This window comes from Anguilla anguilla, chromosome 18, assembly GCF_013347855.1.
Source record: "Anguilla anguilla isolate fAngAng1 chromosome 18, fAngAng1.pri, whole genome shotgun sequence".
Taxonomy (NCBI): domain Eukaryota; kingdom Metazoa; phylum Chordata; class Actinopteri; order Anguilliformes; family Anguillidae; genus Anguilla; species Anguilla anguilla.
In genome coordinates, this window is record NC_049218.1 from 10,684,266 (window position 1) to 10,708,776 (window position 24,511).

The 24,511-nt window shown below is 45.7% G+C and overlaps 3 protein-coding genes across 28 annotated transcripts in view; 1 reads left to right on the plus strand and 2 right to left on the minus strand.

Moving 5' to 3' along the window:
- tacc2 (transforming, acidic coiled-coil containing protein 2) overlaps positions 1 to 15,915 on the minus strand; it is a 77,849-nt gene extending 61,934 nt beyond the window's left edge. For 7 of the 12 annotated variants that reach the window (XM_035400727.1, XM_035400717.1, XM_035400718.1 and 4 more), the window contains exons 1-2: positions 15,540 to 15,914; positions 241 to 470 (exon numbers count right to left, since the gene is read on the minus strand). In XM_035400727.1, the coding sequence (XP_035256618.1) occupies positions 241 to 470; positions 15,540 to 15,650 (341 nt within the window). In that variant the 5' untranslated portion in view covers positions 15,651 to 15,914. Of the gene's footprint in view, positions 1 to 240; positions 471 to 5,129; positions 5,582 to 7,130; positions 7,224 to 15,539 lie in introns of those variants that run through there. The other 5 variants (XM_035400725.1, XM_035400715.1, XM_035400719.1 and 2 more) reach the window with 4 other exon arrangements.
- Positions 15,916 to 16,931: 1,016 nt separating this feature from the next.
- nsmce4a (NSE4 homolog A, SMC5-SMC6 complex component) lies at positions 16,932 to 23,227 on the minus strand. 11 transcript variants are annotated; one of them, XM_035400184.1, is made up of 12 exons: positions 23,111 to 23,175; positions 20,877 to 20,896; positions 20,403 to 20,709; positions 20,061 to 20,141; positions 19,300 to 19,430; positions 19,000 to 19,136; positions 18,807 to 18,906; positions 18,542 to 18,632; positions 18,332 to 18,426; positions 18,200 to 18,248; positions 17,497 to 17,582; positions 16,932 to 17,401 (listed from the first exon to the last, which is right to left on the minus strand). In XM_035400184.1, exons 3-12 carry the CDS (start codon positions 20,629 to 20,631, stop codon positions 17,330 to 17,332), a joined length of 1,071 nt encoding a protein of 356 aa, XP_035256075.1. In that variant the 5' UTR covers positions 20,632 to 20,709; positions 20,877 to 20,896; positions 23,111 to 23,175; the 3' UTR covers positions 16,932 to 17,329. The 11 variants fall into 11 exon arrangements, with proteins under 11 accessions (XP_035256075.1, XP_035256072.1, XP_035256081.1 ...); XM_035400181.1 differs by lacking the exon at positions 23,111 to 23,175 and adding an exon at positions 22,801 to 23,088; XM_035400190.1 differs by lacking the exon at positions 23,111 to 23,175 and adding an exon at positions 21,822 to 21,940 and having other exon boundaries at positions 20,403 to 20,704.
- Positions 22,463 to 24,511, plus strand: part of LOC118217936 (arginyl-tRNA--protein transferase 1) — a 69,594-nt gene continuing 67,545 nt past the window's right edge. For 3 of the 5 annotated variants that reach the window (XM_035400174.1, XM_035400176.1, XM_035400177.1), the window contains exon 1: positions 23,104 to 23,558. In XM_035400174.1, coding sequence (XP_035256065.1) covers positions 23,459 to 23,558 — 100 coding nt within the window. In that variant the 5' untranslated portion in view covers positions 23,104 to 23,458. Of the gene's footprint in view, positions 22,601 to 23,103; positions 23,559 to 24,511 lie in introns of those variants that run through there. The other 2 variants (XM_035400175.1, XM_035400178.1) reach the window with 1 other exon arrangement.

Here is a 24,511-nt window from a genome sequence, read left to right on the forward strand (position 1 = left end):
TATTATTCAGTCAGTATTGTTATTCAGCCCTAGTACTATAAACTATATACTATACAGAGCTGTTCTCCTGCTTAGCAACCAGTTTTTATGATTCTAATGCTATAATTAGCTTTTCAAATATTGCGCAATGTATTCACCAGTTCTCATTAGTATAATTACTTTTTCTGTACCTTGTGTGCCCTCTGTGCGTACTCTGTGTGTGTGTGCGTGTGTGTGTGTGGATTTTATAATGAGGCCTACCTGAAAGAAGATCCCCAGAGGTTCAGCTCGGAGCTAAGGTCTATGTTAGGCAGGAGGTCATCGGTGAACAGCAACTCCTCTTTGTCCTCCTCCCTCCTGTTCTCCTCTTCCTCGCTGAATCTCAGGACGTCCGACTCTGGCTGTGCAGCCGGGGGTTCGGTCAGCACCGATCCATTTTCGGGTTTGCTGTCCCTCTGCTCCCCCGTCTGACTCTCAGTGTAGGCTGTAGCCTGGGAAACGGGACAACACAAAACACTCACCTTCTGACGACTAAAAAAGTTACCTATTGACACATAACTGGCACAAAAGGTTGATAAAGGTTTAGTTAATGACACAACTGAATAAAAGTTTGCCATCAGGAAGGCACCTGGAAAAAACATTGACCCTCTCACATAATGCTGAGACTCATGCTGTGTCTGACACGCAAATTACCAACAGAAACAAAACTGATGTGTACAGAAGACCAAGCTGACAGATCTGCTTAAAGTGAACGATATCCAAGCCAGAGTAGAAAACTCTAGTGAATCTGCTTGAGAAATCAAACAACCCACGCTGTCCGAAGGGCGGACTTTTCAAAAGGGCGGAGTCCGTAACGTGAGAAGCTCCTTGAGAGCTGACATAACGTCTCCTGGGCCGCCCCTCTCTTCTGTGGCGTGCGTGGGAGCGGAGGGGGTTTATAATAGATCATTATTGAGACCGGCTGCTCTGCTGCTCTCTGTTGCTCTTCGGTCTGAGCACCTAATGCGCAGGTCATCTCTTCTACCAGGTGACCCGGCTCACCTGCAGCAAGGGCCTCGAGCAACGGCATCATTTACATCACGAGCACGCCTGTAACCCAAGCACGAGGTCACATTCAGAGAGCGTGCGCGCCGCTGAAGGAGTCATTCTGATGAATGACGCTCAGGATTGGTGTTTCCCAATCTGGGGTTTGAGGGGGTCCCAATCACAAGGAGTCCTCAGCAAAATAGGAAAAAAAATCCACTCAAATGTCCATTTTTCATAATTTACATATTTATACTTTCATATTTACAACTTACATATTTACTAACAGATTTGTCTTATGTACACATCCAGGGCAATATTGTGAGCACTGTAGTTCTATTAAATATTTATATTATAATAGCTCCATGACTTGATATTGATCCATAATAGAAAAAACATCGTAATTTAGACATGCTTCCTTGCACTGGTGTGTTAAATAGCCATTGGACAGCAACCTGCAGGGAGGGCTGAATACAGGGGTCAAAGGTCAGGCATTTTGGAGGTGGAGTCCTCAGCGACAGGGTAGTCATATTAGGGGGCTATGAGATCAAATTTGTGAGCCCCTGCTGAGAGAAATGACATAATGATAACATAAACTGCAGGAAAATAGATGTCCTCTTTGTAATTTCCATTGAATTATTTTCTTTTTAATGTGTCACGGTTATATTAATATCTTTAGCGGACGATATTCTGAATATCATTGGTCAACTTCAGGAAGAAAATACATGTTGAATGGGATGCGGTTCAGTCATTCAACGAGGCCTATGACTATCCACTGTGTAATACACAGGCATTTATTTAACTGTGATAGACTTTATGTGAGTCCAATATGGATCAAATGTACTCTAACAGAGTTAGGTTTCCATACAGATCCCATACATCCAAATGACAAAAACATATTTTTTAAAAAATTCTGTGCAGAAGATAAATTACAGAACAGTATCTGAGACACAAAGTCCCACAGAGTACCTTTAAACTGACATTATTTCAAAAGAAATGAAAATGAATGTGATGCGCTAGGTGCAGAGTCGTCAGTTTCAGACCAGAGCAGCTCGTATGAATCAGTGTGCGACAGGCTCATGTTACCGGGGTTACTGGGGAGCAGGGAATACCTCAGCTGCCAGCTCATCGATTGGCAGATGGAGGGACTGATCTGAACACAGAGACCTGCAGAGCTGCACACCACTGCACTGCTGAGCATCAGGTTCCAGATACACTGCACCAACATTACACCCACAATACACACACTTTATAACACACCCCATTACACCCACATTACACTTGCATCACGCCCTCATTACACCCACATTACACCCCCATTACACCCACACTACACCCACATTACACCCACACTACACCCACATTACACCTGCATTACACCCCCATTAGACCCACACTACACCCACATTACACCCACATTACACCCACATTACACCCACATTACATCCACATTACACCCACATTACACCCGCATTACACCCACATTACATCCACACTACACCCACATTACACCCGCATTACACCCACATTACACCCGCATTACACCCACATTTCACCCACATTACACCCGCATTACACCCGCATTACACCCGCATTACACCCACATTACACCCACACTACACCTACATTACACCCCCATTACACCCACATTACACTCAACACCTGGGTTCCCCTGTCCTGACAGCACCTGTACAGAGGACTCAGTCTGGACTAATACTCACTTACACACACACATACACACACACACTCACACGCATACACGCATGCACATGCGCGCACACACACGTACCCATGCACGTGCACAAAAACACACACACACAGCTTAATGTCAACAACTTTTATACAAAATAGGAGGTTGCACAGATGCACATTCAGAAGAATATAATTAGGTTCACATGAATGCACTTATGTCTTAAATGATGTTTATTGAATTCATAACTTTTTCTGGAAGAGTAAAAAGATCAAAGCAGATAGAAATGTTTTGTATAAGTGTTGATCATAAGGTTTGCTTCTTAATTAGTCTGAAAGAATAGGTGACACTCACATACACATTCAGAGCACATGCTTTTATGCACCCACCATAATGCTTTCAACGCACACGCCCCTCCTGTCCTCAGACACATTTTGGCATGTTCTCCTACAGGACCGCACAGCAGCCAGGCAGACAATGAATGCAGCCAACACATCACTTTCTCTGTTGTGGCTCAGTTCTGTATGAATCAGTATGAATCTGTCTTTGTGACTTTGGCTAATGCTTTGTGAAATAATGATGGGTGGGGATTTTAAATGGCAGGGAGGTATTGTCCTAACCCTCTCTCTCTCCCTCCTGTGTTCTAGCACACCAAACTGACGTACACAGCAACAAATTATTAACACACCAGTGAGTAACTTTACTGTACCTACACAACACTAACTTTGACAGATTAAATAAATGCACAACAGAACAGAAAATAAGAAGGCATATACAAAGAAACTACCACATACAAGAATGCATTAACTCACAACAGACTACACAACAGAGCACGACTGTATGCTGCACAACAGTGTGTAACCTTACACAGCCATAAACTACCCTACACAGCCTTGTGCAACTTTACATGCCGTGAAACTAATCTCCACAACAATGCGTAACCCTACACAAGAGTAACAAACAGCTCTGTGTGAATAGACTAATTGTTTTAACACAACAGAAAGCTACGTTTTACAAATTTGTTCTACAGAACAGTCTGTTAAGAAGTTGGGACAGTTAGATCAGATTCCCCTGTCTTGTGTTCTTTGGTTCTCTGTTTTTTTGGGGTCCTCCCCTCCGTGAGGACAGAGCAGCAGACCCCCCAGGCCATCAGAACTGGATGGGGTCCCAACCCCCTTGTTAGTCTTGGGGAGCCACCAAATTCTGCATGTACTCATCTCCAGACAAGACTCAACTGATGTCACCCTGTAACTGTCAAAGGAAATCGCTGGCTCGCAGTGAATTCACTGAAAGCTACTCATAAGGGGCCCCCTAACTATTTGAATCCATCTTTTTGTACTTTAGCACTACTGTGAGTGCATTTCAACAACAACAACAGCAACAGCAACAACAACAACAACGACAGCAACTACACAATGGCACAAACTCCTCGGCACACTGCCAGGAGAACGAGAGACAGTACCGAGGACGTTGATTTAAACTCTAACGTCAGTGAGCAGCCATCCTAATGTTTTCTGAGGGATTTCCAGTGGGCTGGACTCCTGACCTGGGGGCTCGGTGAGGCAGAAAAGCAGCCTCTCCGCCCCCCACCCCCAACAGCACATTGTCTGCACCCACCCCAGCAACAGGGCCCTTCTGCCCGGCAGGGTAGAGTTACTGTGGGAATGGCAGCTTCCCCACTCCCATACTCACTGAGAGAACTCACAGACAGCTGTGACTGATACACTCTCTCTCACAAAACACACACATATTATACTCACATACACACTCACTCACTCACTCACTAACTCTAACTGGCTTTTTATCTGCATTTTGTTCAATGGACTTAAGTGGACTTGATCCTGAGTTTGGTTACACTGTTGTAAGTCGCTCTGGATAAGAGCGTCAGCTAAATGCCTATAATGTAATGTAATGTAATGTAACTCACTCACTCACTCACTCACTCACTGCATTCACATAATGCAGAAAGTCCCAGACAAAATCCCTCACTGAACACACACACACTGTTTCACTATGTACACATAATAATGTTCTCATTAACTGCACACAAAGTGACTTACTACACACACCTGCACACACACACACACAAACACAAACACACACAGACACACACACACACACACACAGACAAAAACATTCCCATTAAATGCACTCACTCACACAAAGCAACTCAGAAAACACACACACACACACACACACACGTACACTACCATTCATGTAACATAACATTCAAATGCACGCTCATGCACAACGACCAACTACAGACAAGCATGGGCACGCAGACACACGTGCACTTCACACACCGAACAGACACACAAGCTTACTGTTAACAGACGCACATGGTGCTAAGACCAACACACACAGAACTGTATGTACTTCACCCAAAAAAAAAAAACACTCCCTGTGAAAGTCATGAATCCCAGTGTTGCACACTCACCCGGGCTGATATAAAGAGTCAGTGGTGGAGGGATGGAGAGAGACGCACACGTATACACCGCTCCCTGTCTGAGCCTGGCGCTGGAACCCGGAGCTCACGCCGTTTCTGCTGCTTCTGTTTGTGCAGAGAGCAGAGAGCGCAAAACGCACTGCAACACGCGTGACCGCTGGCTGTCTGCTCCTGACTCAGCGTCCGCGTCCTCCTCCTTCCTCCTTCCTCCTGTTAAATTTCCATTACCCTGCCGACCCGTGACGTCCTCGCAGCCGCGAGCGGAGGTGACAGAGCGCAGGTGGAGTTCCTGTGTCTCCCGGGACGCAGGCTGGGGAGCAGCCTGGGCGACTAACTGTCCGATGACAACGATCGCTTCTGACTGGGACTCACACGGGGAGGTTGTGAATTCCCCTCCCCTGCTTTGAAGACTTCCCTCACAACACTCTGACCCCTCCCCCGCCTCTCTCTCTCTCTCTCTCGATCTCTCTCTCTCCCTCCCTCTCCCTCTCTCTCCCTCCCTCTCTCTGTCACTTCCTGGTCTGGGACTGAGGGCTGCAGTCTCCTCCTCTCTCTCCACCGCAGGTGAATGCTGGGAAATAGGCCAAAGGTCGACCTCACAGCGTCCCCCCTTGGGGGTTCGGGTTTCACACAAGAGGATTTGGTCGCTGCCCTGACCCAGAAAATACACGCATGCACATGTGAACACACACACACGTGCTCACAGACACAGACACATATGCACACACACACACACTCACACATACACCAACACATACTCATGAAACCAATGAAACAAGGTCTAAGATAACTTAAGTGGCACACAGGCTAGTGTGTTGGCACAAATTGTAATGGCACATAACTGAGCTTCCCTGTCATTGCTTCTTCCTGCACTGCCCACATGTTGTGAATTACAGTGCTTATGTCTGGTACTCTGCCGGTACCGCCCAGTTATGCCTGCAACATCCAGGCCACGTTCAACCTGTGGGATGTTACCATGCCGATGTCTGCAGAATAGAAAACAAACTCGCTCGCTACAGCAGTGCCTTGGATTGCATGTATTGTTCTGAGGGAAGCGGCGGAACATTATCACTGGCGCCCCCTTGTGGTCGAAGCACAAAGTATCCACACATCATTTACCATGCCAAAAAATGATTAAAAAGAAAAAAACAAACAAACAAACAAATAATAATAATAATAATCATTAAAACTCTGGAAAAAGCAGGATTGTAAGCCATGCAATAGGCAGTTTACAGTAGGGCTGTTTCTGAAGAAACAGCATTAGCACTTAAACAACTCTGAATAAAAACACTGAAATGCTCAGAAATTTAAAAAAGGTAGTTCCTAATAACATTACAGCAAATCCCAGACTCCATAGAATCCCAAGGTTCTGGGAAAATCAGAGGAATGCAACATGTGTCAAGTCTTTTCTTTTTTTTCTTTTTTTCTAACTGGTTTTGCACACTACCTGGATGAGTGAGCACAGTGCAGCAACATCAGAATGCACAGCACTGAAATTCTGATAGCGAGAGCCCCACGGAAGAGCTGCTTACGGATCAGGTTTTTTAATTTCCCTAACTGCTCAAAAAAAGGGTCACAAACTTAAAAAAATCAACATCCACTACAGAAAGGGACAAAGCTAGCTCTAATCATTTCTGTGCATTGTAAATCGTTTTATTTCATTTAGGCCTTGCCAACACAACACAGGTGCTCAGGGGCTGTTGTGTGGACACAGTCCATTGTTCAAAGACCTACCCAAGACATTAAACCTCAATTCGTAAACTGTCTTAAAGTTCCCACTGGACTAAAAACACCACAGAAATCTTGTCTTTGTTTGTTGTTGCTGTTAGTCTGTTAGTGTGAAAAAACGAAAGTAAAGTGCTCACCTGAGAACAGGGGCTGGGCTATGTATGTCACCGATAAGACACACACGCCAGGGCTGAAGCGTTAGTGTCCATGCAAAAAAGCGTTAGTTTGAGTCGGAACAAGGCTATGCACTCCAGCGCAGCTTACCGGACCCTCCGCTGAGCTGCTCTCATTCCCCATCACCTCCTGGGGTCGCGGGAGAAACGGCTCTCACAACGGTTCCTGACTTAGGGCAAACAGCTGGAAGAAACCAACGCAGCGCCACTGTTACTGCAGAGCAGGGGAAACAACCCGGAACAATCCATGTGCAAAATTCCCACACTCTGGTTTTTTTGTAGAGGAGAGAGGAAGGGAAAGTTGGTTTCTCAAAGAGAGGGAGAGGGAGTGTGTGTGTGTGTGTGTGTGTGTTCGTCATGAGTTGAGATTAGGAGTCGGTGATGTAAGAGGTTTTACATGGGGCAAAGGGCAGAGCTACCCCAATCCCTGGCCCCAACTCACTGAAGCGTCCCCATAAGGAATTTGGACACCCCTAGCTGGTCCAATGTGTCAGAAACCCTGCAGAAATGTTATTGCTATTGTACGACATTGCAATAAGGAAACATCATATACTGGTCAGAATTGGGCTCCCTGTGGACCCCCCTCCCTCAAATGCCACTAACGACTAGCCTTGTTCAGAAGTTAAACTATATACAATGTGTATATAGTTTACATATATATATATATATATGTGTGTGTGTGTGTGTGTGTGTGTGCCCTGTCTAGGGTGTATTCTTGCCTCTCACCCCATGTACACTGGGATAGGCTCCACCACCGCTCGCGACCGTGACCAGGATAAGCGGGTATAGATAACAAGGAAGGCTGGGAAGGCTTTATACAACATGTTGTTGCATTGCTTCAGGGGGTTTCTTCCATTCAGGCAGAAGAGCATTAGTGAGATCGGACACTGATTGAGTGATTATGCCTGAGTCGCGGTTGGCTTTCCGATTGATCCCAAAGGTGGTGGATGGGGTTGAGGTCAGGGCCTTGTTCAGGCCGATCAAGTTCTTCCACACCATTCTATTCTATTCCACACCAAAACCATTTCTGAATGGACCATACTGTGTGCCTGGGGCATTGCCGTACTAGAACAGGAAAGGACCGTTCTCAAACTGTTGGGAAAGCACAGAATTTGTGAGAATGTCATTGTACGCTGTAACATAAATATTTACCTTCATTGGAGCGAATGGTCCTAGCCCAAACCATGAAAAACATCCCCAGAGCAAGGGGTGTCATGCCATATATGGCCTCCATCCCTGTGGGACATTTTCAGGTCAGATTTGATGCCCCATTTTGAAACGCCATCACACCACTAACAGACCCAGAGCGAAGGGGGGAAAGTGGATTCCAGATCTGTATCGCGTGCGGCCACAAATGACCTGGGAACCCAGCTGGGAAACTTTCCTTTCATAAACAAAAAAAGCAGAGATAGCTTTAGAGTTCTCTTCTCAGGCCCAGCCTTTGCACAGGCCACTCCCCCTTCCAACGCTTCCCTCCAATCGCACGCAGGAGAGGAGGAGACCGGCAGCATCTCCGAGGCCGGTCGACGTCGGCGTAACGGGACCTTTGAAGTGAACCGAGCCGAAAAAAGGCAAACTGCCGCAGCGTTTCGGGGCAGCCAGTAACGAGGGCCAGCTGAGCTGAGGAGAGACAGCCTGAGTTCAGCACGTCACCAGCAGCAGCCAGGCAGCCAGGCCGCCAGGCCTCTTAACTCTCATTCACCTTCAGGGGGGACAGCCGAAGTCAACATTTAGCGCCTGTAGGGCTACGTCTCTTTTTATTCAAATACACAGCCGGTACAACATTTGCTTAGCTGATGCCTTAAAAGAACCGTCTTAGCGCCAAAAATTCAACATCACATCCCGCAGCCAGATTTGTCCCCCAGGATATTAAATGCAGAAAAGTAAGTATCTAAAGTAAATCTGCAGTCCTGCTTTGAATTTTACCCTACAGCTATCTTATATCGGGACTCCTGAGCTAATTAACCAACAGATGTCTATGTGTAGGACCAACTTCTTCGTTGAAAAAGTTGCAAACTATATGTAAATTGGATAAAGTAGGTATTGGTCACAAGTACTGGTATACATCAAAGAAGATGAGGTAGTTAATACAAAATAAACTTTCACTACAAAAACTCCATTAAACTGAACAACAGCGGTTTATGAACGATAAACCATGTGATTTAAGACCACAGTAGAGCACAGGGTGGAGAAGTCAAGCTGTCCAGGCGGGCTGGGGTGTGCTGACACACACACATATTGCAAGCACACGTGCGTGCACACACGCAGACACGCACACGCACACACACACACACACACACACACACACACACACACATTCTCAGCAGCCTGACAGGCTAGGCCTCGCTGTTGGCAGTGCAGACGCCTCCATCGGGTAAAGAGGAAAAACCGCAACCGCAGTGGGCCAGGCGGGCAGCAGAGCCCAGTGGTGTGTGTCTGCATGCGGGGGCGCCATTAGCCCCCAAATCCTCACTCTATCTCCGTGAGAAGAGGCAAATGTGACCTCTGCCAGCCCCTGGCCACGCACCGGAGAGTCTCCCACTCTGGGAGGGAAACACTAAATCTTTTTTCCAGAGGTTCTGCCGTCCCCTCCCACAGCTCACCCCCGTCCAGCTCTCCAGAGCTGCTGCAAGGATTATCGGTCATCCTGCAGAACTTGCGATCCCCATAAACAGCAGCCACAGCCTCCTACTCTCAACAGGGGCAAGAGAGCTGCTTACAGGGGCAATAAAATCAGCTCGCCCCACTCCCACACGCCCCTGCATGGCTGTCCGCTCCCGTTGCAAGCTGGACGAAATGTACATTATTACGCTTCTTGAACCGTTTCAGAAGTTGAGTCTGAATTAGACAGAAGTGTGTTATGGTTTGTTGTGGGAACTAAGCTTTTCTAAGCCTTTTTTTCCCCAGGCATGAAGCCAATGCCTTCCTGCTATCTCTGACTTTTATGTTGTGTGTTTCCAGATTTTTCCGATAACTAGGGCACTAATGAACTTGTCTGGAAGTGGGATCTAGGATATTAATCTAATGCTACAACTTGAAAGCAGTTTTTTAAGGAATTTTGGCTACTAGCATGCTACACAAATAACCTCTCAACCACTGAATATATAGACAAAGTGCTTTTTGTGCGTTGCTCAAAACTTCTTTGTATTCTTGCATTTCAGCACAATCTTAGCAAAATATCCCCTGTGCATTTGTGGTGGTTTTCTGGGTGGGGCGCGCGTCCACATTATCAGCCCTGCACAGAGACCTAACACCACCTTACGCTTACTCAGCAGTGAACCCACTGCTGCAATGCTCACTTGCTGTACAGCATTCTTTCCTACTTTACATCTGAGGGAAGAAAAAAAAAAGCATGCTGACCAGGCAACTTTTGCTTTCAGCGCTTGAAAATGTTCCAGTTGTAATTTTGGTCAGTTATATGTACTGTAATTTTATCATTACTGATCATCAGAATTCTGCAAGTGACATGAATGAAAAATAGTTGAAATGAAAAAAGAATACTTCTTTTTTAAAGAATAAAAAATACTAAAAGCTATCGATGTGTCTTTTGAGAGCTTGAGGAATGCTCAAAGAATATTTAAAGCCTTAGCTAATAATTAGGTAACATAGAAATATACCCCACAATGAATAACTTGCATGTTTAGCAAGCACAACGCATTGCTTCCATTTTTAATATGGTCATTAAAAAGATATCACTGAAGCACAGAGAAGCTCAGTTCAAAATAATCAATCCTATTTTTTTTTGTTGTCATTGTAGTCCCCAACAGCTTTTCCAAGTTTTATGGGAAAATTTAAGATCGTCACTCTTACACTCAGCACAAAGGGGATCACAGTTCCCCCTTCTGGTCCACAGGAGGATACACAAGGGACAAGTGTTTACTCAAACAATGCTGCTCTTTTCAAGCAGGTCACCTGTGGCCACTCTCCACTGGATTGCTGGGCATGAGTGTGAGACAGTACGTGCCTGTGGGATAATTTTGTGAGTATGCTTGGGATACGTGTGCTCATGAGTGACCATTGCTGTGCATGTTTGTGTGTGCGTGTGTGTGCGCATGCACCTGTGAGGGTGTAAGTGCGTGGGTGTGTGTGTGTGCGTGTGGCTGTAATAGTGTAAGTGTGTGGGTGTGTCTGACCCTAAGGGACCGTGACGTTTGTGTGTGTGTGTGTGTGTGCGTGTGTGTGCCTGACACATCGCCTGGGGTTCAGCCTTCAGTGTAATCCTCTTAAGCGCTGGTGACAGATTGTGCAGTCTGCGCTGAGAGGGGCAGGTCTGTTTGTGTCAGGATTCAGAGCTGGCAGGATCTCACTGGCAGTCAATAAGTCAGGGCTGCTCAGTGTTGCCCCTGCTGCTATTCTCAAACGCTACATGCTGGCTGTCACACACGCTCACGCAAATAAAAACGTAAACACACACACACACACACACACAAACACACACGCACACCCACACACACACCCACACACATGCTCACACGCACACATGTACACACACACCATCTATGTGCTAGAATGTACAGTAGGAGTCAGACTACCTTACCATGAAAGTCAGATAGCAAGAATAACAACATTAAAACAACATTTCCCAGGACTTCAACATAATCTACAATGAACAATTCCAGTCAAAATACTGACCAAAAGACATATCATTACTAGACTAATTTCCAATCGGAATTATATGGAAGGTCAGCAACCGAATAGCCGAACCGAATGATCACACAGGCAGACTGGCACGCTGGCAGACCTGACTGATAAAATCCCTCTGGGTGGGATACAAGGTCATGCTCTGTTTAGTGAAGTCCGGCTCATAGACGGTGGACTGAGGGTTTGTGTTCTCATGTGACACTTTACATGGTAGCCCATGGGTGTTAGGTTTGCAGAAAGCACTGACCTGAATATGAAACACTTTATAAATAGACCCTCCTGCTGTCATTTCAGCGTGGTTAACGCACAGGCCTCATTTCAATCACGTCTGCAATGGCCAGTCATGCGCTTGCGCCTTATTACAAAATAAACCACCACTGTGATAATTACTCTGGTCCTCCTTGACCAGATGTTAACCTTTGAAAGTAATGACCTGCAAATCTGCTCGGTTTGAATACCCTGACAAACATTAATTTTTTTTAAAGATATTCCATGATACATACAGTACATCCACAAAATTTTTTCCCATGTATGCATGATTCTAAAAAATGACAGGCTTTAGTAATAATCTGTCAAATCATTACTGTAATCATTACAGCCAGTTTCCACTACAGGGCTGTGCAATATTGTTGGATTCGATTTGGCATAATAGATTGCGAAATAGTTTGTAATTAGTGCCGATCCAGCGAGATTAATAATATTAACGCATCATTGCTCAACCGCGGCCCAATCTTCTGTTGATAAAATTATATTGGTCATTTCTAATTCTGCAGATCTGAATGGTGATACATAATTGGGGTTTTACAATTCTGAAAACTGGCACATTGTGCTCACAGTATATTTGTTCAGCACATTCTACAGTGGGTTTCCTCAGTAAAGTTTTGCAATGATATTGTTTGTAAGTATAGTTTGCGATGCATTCAATGTATGTGCGTGTGTGTGTGTGTGTTTGTCTGTTCATATTTTATGAATAGCAAGCACTTGAAAGACGTCAAATGATTGGTAATTGAAGCCAACCGCACCCCCTCCCCCAACCTTTCACTTCGAGTTCATAAAATAACATCTGAATAAGCTGATGCTGCTGCTGCTGATGATGATGATGATGATGATGAATTTGCTGACGACTGTGATTTAGGATAAGCTGCATTCTCATTGGCTGACTCCAAGCAACCCCCTGCCCTGGGACCGACCACCCAAGTCCTGTTTTGACTTTGATAGGGCTGGCAGCTCTAAGAAAGTGAGCAATGCATGATCCTCTCTCTCTGTCATCACCTTCACCTTAAAGGAGGCCTTGTGTGGTTGTGTATGTACCCTCACCAAATAAGCACTTACACACAAACAGAAGCACAAAAACCTGTCTACTCACAGAAGAATGAAAACCTCTGAAATTCTATGGCATCTCCACCCCCCCCCTCCCCCAACACAGTGCACCGTCAGTTAGATGACAGTGTGAGGGTCCAGCATCGTGACCAGTACCAGTTTTAACCATGACAGCCATTTTGATCAGAGAGAATCGTTTCTTTACCAGTCTAACACAGAGATTATGCAGAGGAACAGATTTACAGTTTCAGAGGATCATCCACCTGTCAATTGCTCAATTACTGAGGAAAGAAAAAAACAACGACTGTCTACACTCACCCCACACTGAAGCTTAGAAACAAAGTACCGGAAAGTTCCTCCCTGTGGAAAGTCCTTCTACCTCCAGCGCCTTCACACCAACACTACACTGCCAGCTCCCGGGGTGTCTTCTGTGGTCACAGCTAAAACGCGGTTGTTATTGCCTGTGTTATTACTGCGGGGAACACTTTCCCCCCCAGAGGCATCTATGTCGGAACTCAAGTCAGAGTGAGGAGGGGTCGAGAGGGAGGGGGGCGGGACAGAATTTGAGCCAGAGTGGGGGGTGGGGGGGCTGCGTTAGATGGCGTCAGAAAGGACGGACGGGAATGCTGGAGCTGACAGCGTGACTGGCTGAGAGTCAGCTGGGAGGGACAGGGCCCTAGGTAACCCAGTAAACAAACACCCGGCCGCCCCTGCAAGGCCCGGATCTCCGCGGCTCACACCGCGCTCCGTCCCGACGCGGTGACACAGCATCTGGCACCTTGGGCTGCGTGCCGTCCCTCTCTCACCCTCCCTAACTTTCCGCCTCCTTCCTTCCGACTCAGTTTCCCCCATTCTATTTTCTTCCAACCCTCCCTCCGTCTCTCTCTCACTCTCTCTGATGTAACGCAGGAACCAGAAAGAGACACCGCACACCTTTATTCTAAATCAAAGAACAGCTCTTCTCAAAAAAGCAACAGAGAGAGATAATAATATTCCCAAGAGATCGGTACACAAATAGCACAAATCTTACCAAAATACGCACTCCTTCTCAGACACAGAAAATCTACCAATCACCCCAAGTGAGTATAAGACGGTGTGTGCAGGACCGGGAGGTCAGTGATCCTGGGTAATAACTACTGGCTCAACACAGAGACAGGAAATAACCACAGACAACCACCTGAGAGACATACATTTCTGAACCTTCATTAAAAATGCACATTTTATTTAAAGATCAGGATTATGCATTGGATGGTCAATGCAACCTTGACACAGTCATGATGCAATATTGCTGTGACTCTTTTTTTGCACACATATGCACACACAAACACACATGAACCTGCCAAGGTGGCATATACTGTATGACTCTCAGCACCGCTATATTACAGGTTAACACAACAGAGTCCCCTCAGATCACAAACGGAATTGGGCTCAAGAAGAAAGTGATGCGGTTCCAGCCTTCGGGGTGTTCTCGCCAGTTCCCACAACCTGACCTAGTTCAGACTTTGTGGTGAGGTTGTGCACCTTATAACAGCGCTGTGGTGAGGCCATGCACCTTACGAAACTGTTGCATGAACATTGTGCTGAGTTGGTTCGGGCAGGCTACAGCAGATCAGGCACAAAATGAGAACCCTGTTCAAATGCAGCCTGACCTTGCACCCGGTCAGGCACCCTGAAATAATTACAGCTATCAGGCTCTCAAACGGCTGGCTGAACACCGATTCCAGCAAACCTTGCAATGGAATCACTGCTTGCAATATGTAAAGAAATCCGACACATCAGTGATGACGATCAGCTTTTAACTGAGCAACAAAGTCCCCCTAAAGATAATCATTTTGAATGCTCGCAGAATTGAAACCACACATTTTGTTTATTCTTGGATTCCATTTTGTCGAATTGCTTGAAATATGTTATATTTAAAGCAGTCAGTCCAAAATAGTTGTTTACAGGAGAAAGAACAGACAGGCTGTCTAATGATCACAAGCTGGATGACTTCAGTTTCGATGCTTCTCGCCAAAACACACAGAGAGGACCTTCTGCCTGCTGTGTGCCGTTTCCTGCATGTTCTCTCCTCCTCTCCCTCATCCTCCGGCTCTATCCCTCCCTCTTTCTATCTCTTCTGGTCTCCTCTCCTCCATTTATTCTCTTTTCTCTCCATCCTCATCTCACCCTACCACGGATCATCCCCCCTCGTTCGTTTACCCAGCTTTTCCCTCTCATTCTGCCGCCTTCACTCCTCTCTGCTTCCTTCCTTCCTCCCCTCCCCCTTCTCTCACGCCGACTGTAGCAGCACAAACGCTCATTTCTGCCTCCGACGTCACCATCCTACCAACACACACACACACACATACATAATCTCTCGCTCTCCGGCACAGGCAAGCAAATACCCACGGCAACCGCAGCTTGGCAACCGCAGCCCGGCAACCGCGCACCATAGCTCCCCCATCTCCTGCTCACTGTCCTCCTGCAGGCATGCATTTTCTCCCCCTCGTCTGACGGGATGCGCGCGGCGCTGCGCGCTGCAGGGCGCGCGCTGCATTACCTGGCTGCGCTGGACTCCGATGCAGCTCCCCATGCCTGTGTCCATACCTTCCTCAGGACTGGTGACTGTGCCGCTACAGGTCTGGCAGAAATACTCCCTGCAGAACTGCATCTCTACGCTGCCATGCCATCAGAGTCAGCCAGCGCTCTGTGTGTGTGTGTGTGTGTGTGTGTGCGCGCGTGTGCCTCTGACTAAGGAACACTCTCTACAGTGCCCAGGGAGCATACGTGCCTCGATGACATGTATGTACGCTCTGTTATATAAGCTCTGAATTACATAAATGATTAAAAGCAAAATATGTAATGCGAACTGAAAGGTTGCTCTCCCTGCATGGCTGCCCTATCATTGCGTGGATGAGTCTGTCATCAGAGAAATACAGCGTCGAAAAAACCGTTATCAAACAGTCACATACACAGGGGCAGAGAGAGATAGAGAATGTGTGAGTGAGAGAGAGAAAAAGAGAGATAGAGAGAGAGAGAGAGAGAGAGACACAGAGAGACGGTCTTAATGAACAACACTCACAGGCTGAAGAAGCCTGCATCACTGACTGTAGCTCTAGAATTAAACAGATGAGAAGACACATGTAAAAGAAATGATTCAAGAGCTAAAAATAGCACCGTAAAAAATAAAATAAAATAATAAAAAGGAGGGCAGCAGCACCTTCGGGGGTGTGATAAGATGCAGTGCATGTCTGCTGGCATCTCAGGGAAGAGGTGCAGTGCGTGCCCTCCTTTCCCCTGCCACAGTCTCCCCCGAGTTCCACCATTACTCGTGAATTTAACGCACGCTTCAACATACAGCGGTGCTCGATTTGTGTCGACACGAGGAGGTGTAGAAAAGCACTGAGGTCCGCTCTTTGACTGCGAGAGCGTGGAGCTGCTCTGACGGCCATTTTACAGCGAGGAGGCCTTCGCAGCACTTAATAAATTACTTCCACTGCCGAATGTTCCCACACCACAATCTAATTTGGCACCATTACGCTGTTAATCTGCTGTCAGGGCTCCTGGACCGAAGTGCTTCCAATAGGAAAATGAGCCACATTGAAAAGAAGCCCATTATTTTTCACAAGCCTCTAGGATGTGAATTCAGATGGAATAGCAGGGAAAATACAATATTAGAATTTTTAACAAGTGGTTTTACCCAGAGTAACTTAGACAAATGACACTATTGCTTAGAATCCATTTATAAGGCTGGATATTTCCTTGGCTAAGTTTTTCTTCCCCACTGTCACCTCTGGCTAGTTTTGAGGAGGTTTTAATGCTGAGGTGTACTGCGACATGTAACGTGACAAATTCTTTCCAAAATGCTATTTGCTATATTGACAAACGTTGATTTGTCCAACATTCTATCCTGAAATGAAGGAAGGGTGAGAAAGCAGACAAAAATAACACCCTGGTTTTATTATTTAATTAAACATTACTAATATAGTCAACATATTTCAACAAAAAAAAGAAAAACAGTTTATGAAAATGAAATATTTAAAAATGTACATCTGCCCAACTAGAACAGGATGACAGCTGAAATATAAAAAAAAGGTAGTTGGGTTTTAGCTCCTGGATAGAATGAGGGAGGGTAAAATGAAGGAGGCTGCCTGCGAGTTACAGTGACTGACCACCGATGCCACCAGCTCCCCAACCTTTCACACTGATTTGGGCACACACAGTGTTCCTGGTCTGGGCAGGTCTGGTCCTTATCTCAGCCCTCGAGGAGGCTCTTATAAAAGGTGCTAAAAGTCTGCGTTTATATAAATAAAATGTAAAAGTCAGGTCTCCTCCCAGCCCTCCGCAGGGTCACTCCACCGGCGTGCACGGGACGGGGGCACCGATCATGGCCTCCTTAATATCGAAGGCTTGGATGATTTCCTGAGGATGAAGATGCATGTGGCTGTTACTAGTGCAAATCTACAAAAGAAAAGAGGTACGTCTAAGAGGCGGAGGTATACTGAGGCAGGGATTACCTTCCAGTTGGCTTGGCTGAGGGATATTACACACTGCTGGCGACTGGAACTCCCTCCTGCCTCAGCTTCTCCCTGCTCCACTGGAGCTGCAGCGCGTGCATACACACACACACACACGCACACACACACACACACACACACACACACGCACACGCACACACACGCAAACAGACACGGACACGCACACACACACACGCACACACACGCAAACAGACACGCACGCAAACAGACACGCACACACACACATGCACGCACACACACACACACACACACACACACACGCAAACAGACACGGATACACACAAACACACACAATGTCAAACCCTAAACAGTTACTCAGGTTGCACAGTACTAAAAATTAGTGCAATACCAAAAATTTTAAATGGTACTACACGGACATTTTGCAAAATTTGGTACTTCAGGAAAATGTGCCTGACATTGCGCGCTGTTGCAGTAAAATAATTGCTATCCATTGGGCGCTGAAAGTAAAATTCTGGCATTACTTTGCAAACAAAGCCAATGATAAAGGCAAACCGGACAGCATCACAGCGCCCATTTGAAAATAATGCTTATAAGGTTCTCAGAACAACACTAACAGTAATACATATCAAAAGCTACATGCGCCCAACATACTGTGGACACAAAAGCCCAAAATCGGCCCCTGCACAGGGAGCCTGTGGTGCCTTGCACAGGCAGTACGTACCGATGTAGGGGAGCTTATCTGTGTCCAGGTACATCCTGGCCAGGCCGTCCTGAGGGACAAGGAGAGAGACACTCAGCACAGCGCCCCCTATCTGCCCAGTCTGCAGCGTCCTCGTGCCGGAGTGCTACTCACCCTGATCAGGAAGGACACGTGGAAGATGTTCTCCACCGTTCTGGAGAAGGATCGGGGGTCGATGACGAACTCAAAATACGAAATCGGTGAATTGGCTGGAGAGCAAACAAAGGCAGAGGAAGGCACCGTTCAGTATTCAGTAAGAGAGGAGGAGAGCGCCTGGGAGGAATCCTGAATGGGTGTGCATTTGCAACGCCCTTTTCAACTCACGGTCTTCTTGATGGTACTGCTGCAGATATCCCAGAATCCTCTCCACTTCCTTTTCCGTTGCTTCCTGGTGCGATTCATCCACTTTCTTAACCTGGGATTGATAGTAGAATCAAAATTTACCAGAGAATATAACCAATAAGCCGGTGGAGACAGGGGAAATCTGGAACAGTAAAAAACAAAAAACAAAAAAAAACAAACGGTCCGTTTGTTCACAGGCATATCGCTGCACACACACACACACACACACACACAGAAAAGGACAGACCTGAGTGGGCATGATTCTCTTGACTTCCTTGTTCGGGGCCTTCCTCTGCCTCTCCACACGTTGCCGTGGCGGTGGGGGTTCTGCCATAAAGGAGCCCAGCCTGTCGGAAAAAAAAGGCCAGACGCACGTCAGCTGTCAGCTGAACTGAGCCTCCGTAGCCTTAGCGGGGGGGGGGGGGGGGGGGGATACTCACATGAAGCGGAAAGAGGGTGCAGTCCTGAAGCAGTCCTGCGCCTTCGCTCCCAGTCTCTGCCAGGCGTCCTGGGGCAGGTAGCCCCCCTCTTCATCGCTGTCTTCCTCCTCCAGCCGATTCAGCCCCATGAAGGTGAGCTGGGGGGGCAGGGTCAGAGCGAGCACTGAGAGAGCTTCTGCACTGAGCCTTTTACAGGGAAACAGGGACACTTCTCCCTCTCAACCGGACACAACCTGACATCCAGCTTTCCTTTACAGACAGAGGAGCTGCAATGGCTTTAGTGATCACGCTCAGTCTCACCAGGTGTTCAGCGTAGACAGAGGGGTCGAAGGTCGAGCCGTCAGCCTGCAGCTGGCAGGCCTTCTCCTTGCCCAGGTCAGTGGCCAGCACCAGGAACTGGGCGTCCAGCGCTGCTTCCCGGGCCTGCCGGACTGCACCGAGAATCGGGTCAGAGCTGCCATAACTGAACCACGAGCCAGACGCAACACAGGACACCACCGCAGATTCCTTACACTAACCAGATGGTCAGCACCTGCGCTCCTTCTGTCTTCTCTACGTCCTAACGACACAACTACCAGACCTACACTGCATTAATGTTTATGGACATTAATGACTGCTGTGTCAAAGCATGCACTGTTCTTTGCAATAGCATTGCCCTTGGTTACAACCCTTTGCGAATATCCACAGGCAGAACCAAACTGGAACTGTCCATTGTCAATGGTCAACAGACAGAACTTTCAGCATTGAAAACATGGAGGTGGAACTGGTTAGTCTCTAAAATCTGCGACGAATGGGCAGAAAGCAGCAGGAGCTATTACGTGAAGCCTGGAAGCCCAGAACACAGCCAGAACCAATGAACATGGAACACTGAACTCTAACTAGGGAACGAAAAAGAGTTCTGGAACAAACTGGAGAACTTTGCAGAACATAAAATGACAGCACACAGAAAAGGGCTGAGAGAACATATATAACAAACCCTAAGGCTGAAAGGAAAGTATGAGAACACAGCCCATCACCCTGGAAAGGAACATAGAAGGAATAGGACGAATAGGACACCTTACCATTGTTAAATAGCTGGTCAGCCTGTTTTAAAACCTCAGTCAGTTTGTCGCTTGAGGGACATAGAATGTCCTCTCTATTTTCTGCAAACAAAACAGCAAAAAGCACAAAAGAGTATGCACTAAAGAACTGCAGCAGAGTGGCAACTTATTTAATGTATGAGCTGAATTTCTATGGATTGAACTAACACGGGAATTTAAACTGTACACAGTTCATATCAAGTCCTATCACTTTGTATATGATTCACAACATGCCGGGTCGTATGGAACAGTGATCATACTGTGTATGGTGAACATACAGCAGGTTCACTGGGTTGTAGGCAGTTACTCAGAAGACCCACTCACGCTGCACTGAGTTGATGAGCTCCCGGTACCGGTGTCGGATGAGCCTCCTCTGGGCCGGGTCGTCATCCTCTTCCGGGACCTGCGACGATCGTCTTTGGTGTGACCCCACCTCGTCTTCGTCGCTCGTGTCCTCGTCCCTCTGCGAACGGCTTCGCCTCCCCGTCCCGTTCTGCTGAGGGGCCGGCGTACCCTGGCCCCCCCGTCCCGCTCTCCGGTTAGCCTCTGCCATTTCTTGCGCCAGTTCCCCAATTTCACTCACTCCTGTGCCTCGCTGGGTGAGAGACTGGATGTGTATCTGAAGACTGTCCTAGGGAAATTCACACAAAACACTTCACCATGACTTAAGAATTTCATTTGAATCATTTTCCCCCTCCAAATATGTATTATGTTATTATGCTGTACACCTAGCTAGGATATTAAGCTGATGGCAGAAAAATATCTTATTTGAAAGGGGATACTATCTTCAGTACATACCAAACACTTGTTCTGCAACTCTGGAAAGCAGAACAACTGAAATTATTTAGAAGCAAATAGCAAGCTTATTAAAACAAACAAATTCATTAAACAAATTAAATAGGAAAATAAATATATAAACTACAATTCAATAAAATGTCAGACAACTGGTTGGGTAACATGTCAATAACTCTTGTATGTGCAATATTCTTAGCAACGGATGGTCAAACTTCCCCCGGGTTCACTAAATATATCTTTAGCTCCTGTTGAATGTAACTATCGTTAAATTTAACTAATGTTAACTAACGATATTAAACCAGAAAACAACCCTATTTATCTAGCTAACTACGTTAGGCTTGCCATTTAGCCATAAGCATAAGATCCGTCAAACGACGACTGAAGACTCACCTCTTCAGGATGCACCTCTCCCCATCCCTCCCTACCTCCCTGTAGTCTAATTGACTATATAATCTTAGGGTTGTGGCTAGGTAAGCTGTTTATCCTAGTTGACATAGTTATTGCACTTGTGCCTACTCAAATATTGCTTGTTTTATTTGCACAGACTGATTTGTTGCTGTTTTTGTTGTGTTAATCAGATGAACCTACAGGGTCGAAGTTAAACTACGCGGTCGTTCCCTGCACTTGGAACTGTACTTCCGTCTAGGGTTTTCAACACACTTGTTCCTGGTTTTGGTTATACACTTTGTTGTACGTCGCTCTGGATAAGAGCGTCTGCCAAATGTCTGTAATGTAATGTAATCCGGAATTCACATCAAAACTAAGTATACCTTGCTATAGTATGCGCACGCACAAGTCAGTGGCTGAGACAACCAGCCAGCCGGCTACCTCGACTACATTAACATAGCGAGACACATCATTTCAAAGAGACTACTATCCACTTGCAAACTACTCAGGGTATACATCAATACTTATTGGAATATGTGCGCAAAAAGGTCATAAACTCACACATTGAGGTTCCTTGACTTTATCCAAAAATCCACACCCAGTGGCGCGAAACACTTCCCAACATTTGACGTCATTAGTATGGGACGGAAATAGCTGAAAGGCTGGTTCGCTTGAGAAAACGTTTCATTTGTTTATTTATTTAAGTTTCAAATTATACTAAATTTTCAAGATAAAGAAATATTTGACAAACAGTTTACAAAATTCACATTTGAGCCGATCAACATTATTTAGCAGTCTATCCGGCAAACTTCATTACAAACTTTAATGTTAACTGTAGTCGTGTTTTCATGATTTCTCTCGCTTCATTTTTAAGCAAATGACAATATAGCGAATTATCGCCAATAACGTGTTAATGCAAATGTTGTGAAGACAAAAATACAGTGTAATTCGTAAATAGACTAGCCACCTACAAATATTAATAAAAGCTTATAGATAAAATCATTGAAAATAGATATCACCATCAGTTACTTTGGATGACTTGAAAAGTAGATTTCAATGCTGTCAACATAAAAAAAAAAACTTGGCACAGTGACTCCATTAACGTTACCGTCTTTTTTATGCAAATATTCAGTTATTTTCATATAGAGCTACTCCTGTCACAGCGTGTCTCGGGACGGAAACTACAACCACCATGCGTTAGCTTGCAAACCACTGCTAGACGGAGATTATTAGAAATCGCATAGCTGCTCCAGATATGTATTCCATCGTTGAGATCAAAGGTGTCAAGTCAAAATACAGATGTGGCTACTGCGGATGCGGCATGGGGAAAGTTTCTTTCGGTAAGTGAAGAATTGTGTCAACGCCTACAGTTAATTGGTCAACGCACTACAGTTGGAGGTAGCCATCAGGTTGAAGAACTGCCAGCTAAGTGCAGCAAAGCAGATTGATGTAGCCTTGACTCGATTTATTAGCCGAATAGTGCTGCCAATTAACAAAATATGTCTAGGACGATTTGTTGCTTGTTCTAACTGCATGATACCTGGAATTGCTTCAACGTTATAGATTATTCCGTCTACTCCTGGGGTGCAGCACATTACACAGACGTCGGAAATACTAGAACCTGTCATTTTATATGCTACCAGATGATTTATTAAATTTATTTTCAAAGGACAAGCGGACAACAGGGTTTTACACCTTACGTGTTGCATTGCCAGAATATGAAACACGATGCAATATAACAACCTTTTTCTTTTATTTATTTTTATCCTGGAACTGTCAGATCCGGTAAACAGCTATATATAGGCTAGCTCTTTCGATGCCTGTAAGTCCACCTAGGAACGACTGCTTACATTACACTCTTGCGGTGGTCAAGCAGATGATTCGGACAGCTTGAACAGAATTTGTATTAAACTTAGCTCCAATGTCTTGCCTTCACCTTGCTTTTACTGCGTCACCATAGATACGTCGTTGTTTAGGGAATGTATGCGCTTTTTATGCGTTTGCGTGTTTACTCCACGTCGTAAGAATTTTTGTAATTGCGCAGAAGTGACACGGGGCGGCGCAATAGACTACACTGTCTCTACCACGTTTTTTTTTCTCGGCCTTGAGATTCTATGGTATGCGGAGGGGCGGTGTTCACTGGAAACATCGCCGGGTGGATGGAAACCTGTAATGTCACTAGACAAGACTAGAGAAAGATGGCAGCTGGTAACTCCTACACCATAGTGGAATATTTTGGTGGGGAAGATGGGTATGCTTGTGGCTATTGTAAAAGTGAAAAGGGAAATTTTTCACATGGTGAGTGCCAACCTATTTTTTATTTTTCAGTGTATGTATGCAGAGCTGTTTTCAAAACTAAATTGGTAACCCAAATTAGACCCGTCGTCGCCTAGCTTAGTTGGCTAACGTTACAGTTTTACACTATTAGCTATCTAACTTAGCTAGCTATATTTACGAAGGTTGGCTTATAGTTATGTTACTGGGAAAGATTCTGCGCTGGGTGACAATTTGCTAACTTTGGTAGTATGTGATGGTCGTGGAGCGAACAATAAAGGTGTGCTGGTCCCCTGAAAAAGTAACACTGGATGCCGGTCGATAATTTTTCGTAGCTAGCTTGCTAGTTAACTAGATAAATACTCTGCTAGTTGTTTTTAAAGGTAATAGTTTGTATTGTAGCTCCTATTTCCAATAGGTGTGGCGCTCGTTCTTTTGTTTTTCTGAGTGTCAAAGTTTATTTCTAATTTTTTGATTTCTTAAGGTCTCGAGAAGGTGGATGTTGCCTGTTTACACATGCTGCTAAGTAGCTTGCGTTAAAGCTACCTGGTGCCTTGTTATTCAAATAAACATATTTTGCTTGTGCTTCCACATTATGACAAATAGCTACCTATCTCGCTAAATGACATCCAGCTTGCAGAACCGTTCGCAGTCTGATGTGCCATTCGAATTAAACTATTAGCTAACATGTCTAATAAAGAACAGCACTGCAGTGCATTTTAGTCTTGCATAGGTAGATAGCCATATCATGTTAGCTTAAGTGCTGTATAGGATAATTTGAAAAGATGATTAGCCTTGACGTTTCTGACTACTTGCAGACCAGACATCTGCGCTTCAAGTTTTATTCTCCCTCTGTCAGTTTGGTCTTCTTATATATGGATCTAAATTTGGCCCTTGTGTCTTCAGGAGAATGCTGTTTACCCCGTTCTCTCACTGGGGGCTCCTAGATTGTAGATGTGATGACATCCAGGCCTTCT